We start from the raw sequence: 5,687 nt of genomic DNA on the forward strand, positions 1-5,687 counted from the left end.
CCATTTGAGAACATTACGCGGTGTGACGTACCGGGAGGTTGATGTAGAAGCACCACCTCCAAGATACATGGTCTGCTCGGATTAGCAAATGCACGTCCCTCGCTGAGCATTTCTACCCACCGGTAAATGCTCCGCCTGAGAGTGCAGAAGTCAGCATGCACCTCACTCAACGGTGAGATGCGGCCTCTTACCTAGCAGGGGGCCAACGATACTCGCTATGGCAAGCAATGCGCCAAACGCACCAAACAACGCTGGACGGTCCTCAAGCCGCGTGAACTAATCAAGCCGTGCGTGAGAACCGCCAAGAAAATGGTTGATAAGATTACGCACTGATGCAATGGTCGCAATGGAGCAGATGGTGATACTGTAGCAGCCTAGTCAGCCGTTCCGAAGTCTGAGCTTGAGTGTCAGGTACTGACCCAGCAGCCCCACACCCAGCTACTGCCCGGCCAAAGATCAATACCCGCATGGAAGGAGCCTGGGTACAGTTCGATACAGCGCACCAATGAAGCGAGTGACCTGGCTCACCGCCCCACATAACACAGACCCAGTCTCGAAGACCACGATGGAAGTGATGTAGACGGTCTTGATGGGTATCGTGTTGATCAGTTGTCCGACGCAGAGCATGAGCCCCGCTTCAGTCAAAAAATCTATAGCGTTTCATTAGGACAGAGACCGAAGGGTGAAGTGGCGGGCTTTACAAGCTGCGGCGACCCACGTGGCAAGGTCAAGTGCGTTGAAGACGGAGACGATGCGCGGCAGCGCAGTGGCTACCTGAAGGCCGTCAGTCTAATGTTCGCGGCGGCTGACGTTATAAATGAGGGCTCCTACGATGGTCTGATCGAGGTTCACAAGCAGAACTGACAGCAATAAAGAGCTTATAGAGATGTTATCAGTGGTCGCCCGAATGGTATCGTAGACGAGATACATACCCGAAGACTACAACGAGCCTTCCACCGCGCAGATACTCAGGCTCTGTGCGTAAGGGTGTGGCTTTTAATTCTTGTGTACCGTCTGGCTTGCCCGGTAACGGCGACCCTTTATTTTCTGTTGCCTCGAAAGGCAGGCCTTCGACTTGCAGCGAAGGTGGCGTCGTGTAGGCGTTGTGCGACATACTGCACCAATGTACGACTGGTATTCATCGGTGAGCAGATGAGCAGCAAGGTAGATGCACTTGCCTGCCTGGCCGTTAGAAGGTGAGAGGACTGGCAGGAAGTGGGCATGCCCCGCGATCCGTGAGACCAGGAGGCAGTCTGGTCTTCATCCGCGTCTACCAGCTGGGCTCCGAACAGGCCGAGCCCAGATTGCGTTGGACATCGAGGAATCCATGCGCATCTTTCACGACGGGTTCTTGGGAAGTTGTTGAGATGCCCTTTAAGGAAGCTACGGCGCTTGTAAGGTCTCCCATCAAAGTGATCCGTCCTTTGTATTGCGGTCACCGCCATTCGATATCTCTCCGCGACAGGCGGACGCTAGCGCCAAGTCCAACGGGTTACCAAAGCTAAACATTGCACTCATTGAACCTACCCTTCGACTCTTAACCATCATGTTCCGTGCACTGCGGCCCACATCCCCCTCACTTCCTCGACCTTTTTTTTAACGTGGACGCCTGAGGCCTGAGATCCCAACTACAGCTTGTCGACAATGTGGCCCTTCTCAACGTCGTATCCTACGCGAACGCTCCAGCAACTGGAGGCAGAATACGACTATATCATCGTCGGAGGTATGCACACGTCACCAAGCCACGCTCCCTGCCTACACTCACGTTTGGCACGACCCAGGCGGAACGGGTGGATGCGTCCTGGCTCGCCGGCTCGCCGAAGACAGCAGCAGCAGCGTGCTCGTCATCGAGCGCGGCGACGCTCGCGACATCTGGCTCGACCGCTTCCCGTTGCCGTCGACACACCACTGGTCCGACGGCAAGCACAGCATGGTTCTCGAGGCAGACATGCTCGGTCAGAAGACAGACATCATCACTGGCAAGGGCCTCGGCGGGACTTCGAGGATCAACGCAATGCAGTACAGTCGCGGCGCGCCTGGCGAGTACAACGCGTGGGCGCAGGCTGGGCGCAAGGGATGGAGTTATCAAGAGCTGCTGCCGTATTTCGAGAGGGCAGAGTGCTTGTACAATCCAGTGACGAAGGGACATCACGGCACTGAAGGTATGTTATTTGCTGGGCCTCCAAGATACAAAATGTTCACACCAAGCAGGTCTATGGAAGATCCAGTCCCCGTCGTCCACCTTCAAGTTCGGTCTCAACGAACAGTGCGTAATCTTGCGCATATATCCACAATTGCCCGTAAATAACTCCGTATACGCGCTTCCAGCATCATCAAGGGCTCGCAGAAAGCGGGCTTCGCCTATGGCAAAGATGTCAGCGACCCGAAGCTGCCCACCTCGGGGTGCTTCCTGATCCACCACACTATCGACTCGTCGGGCAACCGCCACAGCACGTTCCGGGCATTCCTCCCGAAGGAGTTTGTGCTCGCGCATGACCAGAATCTGCACCTGTGCGTGAACACTGTCGCGCGCAAAATTGAGACGGCGCGTCTGGCGGACGGGAACCTGAGGGCTACAGGTGTGGTCATACAGAGCGTGACGCCCGGTGCGGCGAGTGTGCTCGTTAAGGCCCGGAGGGAGGTCATTTTGTGCTCGGGCGCACTACGGACCCCCCAGATATTGATGCTCAGGTACGACAAGATCCTGGCAATGCCCTTCATAGCTTACCGAGCTCTTTATGCGTATAGCGGCATTGGCCCCGAGAAGCACTTGAACGACATGGGCATCCCAGTCGTGTATAACCTCGAGGGCGTTGGCTCGAGTCTGGTACGCCTCTTCTATCTCCCTCTGGCATTGCTGCTGACTTGCAACTTCAGCAAGACCACATGGGCGCGCACCTCGACCTGCAGTGCACGCTTGAACACTCGTTGGCCGTTCTTATCTGGCGGCCGTGGTATCTCTTTTACCAGCTCCTGCGCTACTTCCTCTTTGGCGATGGATGGTTCCTCACTTCGCTCGTCGAAGTATGCGTCCTCACCTGCGAGCGCTGGCTTGATGCGGACGCGGGGCAGAAGCCGCTTGGCGAGAACGATAAGGATGCGTCACGGCCGGAGAACGTTCCGGATATCGAGATCATCACTGTACGCTCTCCTCTTCGCTTTTGACAAGACGAGCCGCGCTGACGACGACGGCAGAGCTCGATCTGCGACTGGCGCTCCCCAGGGTACGACCGCACGCGGGGCGGGTTCACGATGCTTGCTGCGCCGCTACGACCATTCTCGCGGGGCACCCTCCGCTTGTGCTCCTCGGACCCGCTCGAGCAGCCCGCCGTCAACCTGAACTACCTCGCCGATGTGCGCGACCGCACCAACCTGCGCGCGGGCATCAGACTGTGCATGCGCATCGCGCGTGAGATGGAGAACGGAGGGTACCCCGTGGGCTACTTCAAGGCCCCACGAAGCCTCGATGACGACGCGCTCGACGCGTTCATCGTGGGCCACAGCCAGAGCTTCTTGCACTACAGCAGCACTTGCCGCATGGCGCCGCGCGACGATCCCGAGCCGGGTGTCGTGGACGACGAACTCCGGGTGCACGGGTTCAAGAACTTGAGGATTGCGGACGCGAGTATCTTCCCGCAGGTGCCTGCGGCGCATTTACAAGCGCCCGTCGTCGTTGTGGCGGAGAAGTGTGCGGATATGGTGAAGGCTAGCGCTCTCAAGTTCAAGTCAGACATGAAATCGGCCAATTGACCGCCATGAATAGGTTAAATAAGCGGACACCGTCCTTCTCAGGTGATGAGTTATGGGTATTATCATTTTTTCTGTGGAATTTCGTGTTAAAGTCTGCATGTTCCTTTCGTGTCCGGCCCTCTGCAACAATATTTGTGACAAGGATCGGCTGTTGGCCTGTCCGTACAGACCTTGGATTCGTGCCTAATCCCGCGCCTAATCCACACTTGGTCTATAGTCAGCCACGGAGACTAGCCTGTCAACAGCCCACTATTCCTGGGGCAGCCCGCGTCTCGCACGCGTCGACAGCAGCTGGAAGCCCTTGGGCACGACGTCGGGCTGGACGAGCAGAAATCCGAACGCGAGCCCACCAACCACGACGGCAGAGCGGAAAGTGTGCGCGGGACAAGTTCAGGGGACGCTAATGTTGCTGCGCACCCGAACACCACTGTTGGCTAGTCATCGATTCATCGCCAGATAGGCTGTCAACGTCGCGACGCCCTCCTGCGTGCCGGAGCCCAGACGCTCCTGTATATCGCCTTCCCCGCGTCCCAATTCCCGCTGACCACAGCGCTGATACCGGCAGCGCGTGCAGGACACCAACGAGAACGAGCTCATGCCAATCACGCTGGATAGCACGTTCGCGGATAGCACGGCCAGGGTGTTCGTGCGCGCGCTCAAGGTCACGCTGAGTAACCACGAGATGGCACTGACTCCGAAGTTTGTTGCGAAAGGGCACTAGACTGGTGGCTGTCGTCAGTATTTTGCTGTGTTCAGTTTCGCTCTCAAGCTGCTTGTTTCGTTTGTCTAGCGTACAAGTGTCGTCACTAGAATCTTCACAGAACGACGCGGAGTCCGGAAGTTCGGAGCCCACGAGCGTACGATAATGCGCCTCACAGCAGATCCCCGTCCTGCCTCAAACTCACGTCGACTTTCCCGTGTGCCCAGTGGCTGATCAGCACGCCGGCCATGGCATTCGCCGGCGGGCCCTTGAACAGCGGTTCGTCCTTCGTCTTGGCGGCGTCCTCCGCCGCCGGCGCGGTCTCTTCGACGCCCGAGTCCCACTTCGGCGCCTGCTTCGCGGAGGCGCCGTCGGCGTTTGCGAGGACGGACAGGACCTCCTCGCGAGTGAACCACCGGGCGTCTGCAGGAGAACATGAGGGTGTTCAGGGGGGCGTTAGTGTTACGTGGAGAGGGTGGGGAGAGCGGGGAAAAGGTCACCTTCGAGCTCGTTGTCCAGGTCGGTGCGGACCGGTTCAGAAGGGTCGGCGACGGCGTAGTAGCCCGCCATCACGTTCGCGGGGAACGGCTGGGGTTGAGGAAGCATGTCAGGACCTCCGGCAGCACGGCTCAAAACAACGTCCGGCGCACCCATGGCTGCGTCGAGGAGTATTTCATCCCGAGCACTTTGACGCCGGCCTCTTCCCAGAGTTCGCGCTGAACCGTGTCCTCGTGGGACTCGCCGGGCTCGACGAACCCAGCCAGCGCCGAGTAGAAGTTCTTCGGCCAGTTGCGCTTGGGGACGTCAGTCGTGGCGTCGTGTATAAGTCGATGCATTGCTTACGTTGCGTCCGAGGAGGATTTTGCTGTTATCCGGGCTGACAGTCAGGATGATGACCACCGGGTCCGTTCGCGGGTGCATGTAGTTGTTCAAAGCTTTCCTAGAGGCACAATATTCAGCCATGTGTCATAGATTTGTGCGCGTCAGAAATATGCTTACGAGGTGGGGCATGGCTTCTCAGCCGACTTTGCAGCCCATGGCAACAGAGACGTACATCCGTGCTTCCACCCAGCCCAGAGCGTGTATACTGGCGAACCACATCCTGCACAGAACTGTATTCACATACTTGAGCCCCCAGGTGTCAGCCAAAGCACCTAAACGTCAAACACCGACCTTGTTTCTCGCCGTCCAGTCCACGAGCGTCCTCGCAACCGAGAAGACACCGCTGTCGAACTGG

The 5,687-nt window shown here is 57.9% G+C and overlaps 2 protein-coding genes across 2 annotated transcripts; one reads left to right on the forward strand and one right to left on the reverse strand.

Annotated features, from left to right (window-relative positions):
- Nucleotides 1-10: 10 nt before the first annotated feature.
- PHACADRAFT_214627 (uncharacterized protein) lies at nt 11-1,353 on the reverse strand (the record flags this gene model as incomplete). The annotated part of the gene is made up of 9 exons (XM_007402532.1): nt 933-1,353; nt 832-877; nt 702-774; nt 504-650; nt 420-441; nt 331-364; nt 192-276; nt 121-135; nt 11-72 (listed from the first exon to the last, which is right to left on the reverse strand). Exons 1-9 carry the CDS (start codon nt 1,112-1,114, stop codon nt 14-16), a joined length of 663 nt encoding a protein of 220 aa, XP_007402594.1. The 5' UTR covers nt 1,115-1,353.
- Nucleotides 1,354-1,521: 168 nt separating this feature from the next.
- On the forward strand, nt 1,522-5,687 carry PHACADRAFT_214628 (uncharacterized protein). The gene is made up of 6 exons (XM_007402533.1): nt 1,522-1,723; nt 1,782-2,162; nt 2,212-2,266; nt 2,329-2,827; nt 2,878-3,141; nt 3,196-5,687. The coding sequence occupies exons 1-6, from the start codon at nt 1,645-1,647 to the stop codon at nt 3,748-3,750; spliced, it is 1,833 nt and encodes a 610-aa protein (XP_007402595.1). The 5' UTR covers nt 1,522-1,644; the 3' UTR covers nt 3,751-5,687.

This window comes from Phanerochaete carnosa (assembly GCF_000300595.1).
Source record: "Phanerochaete carnosa HHB-10118-sp unplaced genomic scaffold PHACAscaffold_221, whole genome shotgun sequence".
In the NCBI taxonomy this organism is placed as follows: domain Eukaryota; kingdom Fungi; phylum Basidiomycota; class Agaricomycetes; order Polyporales; family Phanerochaetaceae; genus Phanerochaete; species Phanerochaete carnosa.

What these genes read in the sequence shown, in the direction of transcription:
- PHACADRAFT_214628 (XM_007402533.1), top strand. Translation starts at nt 1,645, where the DNA reads ATGTGGCCCTTCTCAACGTCGTATCCTACGCGAACGCTCCAGCAACTG. An exon ending in AGGGCGTTGGCTCGAGTCTG is followed by an intron (nt 2,828 to 2,877) that starts GTACGCCTCTTC and finishes TTGCAACTTCAG; the next exon opens with CAAGACCACATGGGCGCGCA. An exon ending in CGGATATCGAGATCATCACT is followed by an intron (nt 3,142 to 3,195) that starts GTACGCTCTCCT and finishes CGACGACGGCAG; the next exon opens with AGCTCGATCTGCGACTGGCG.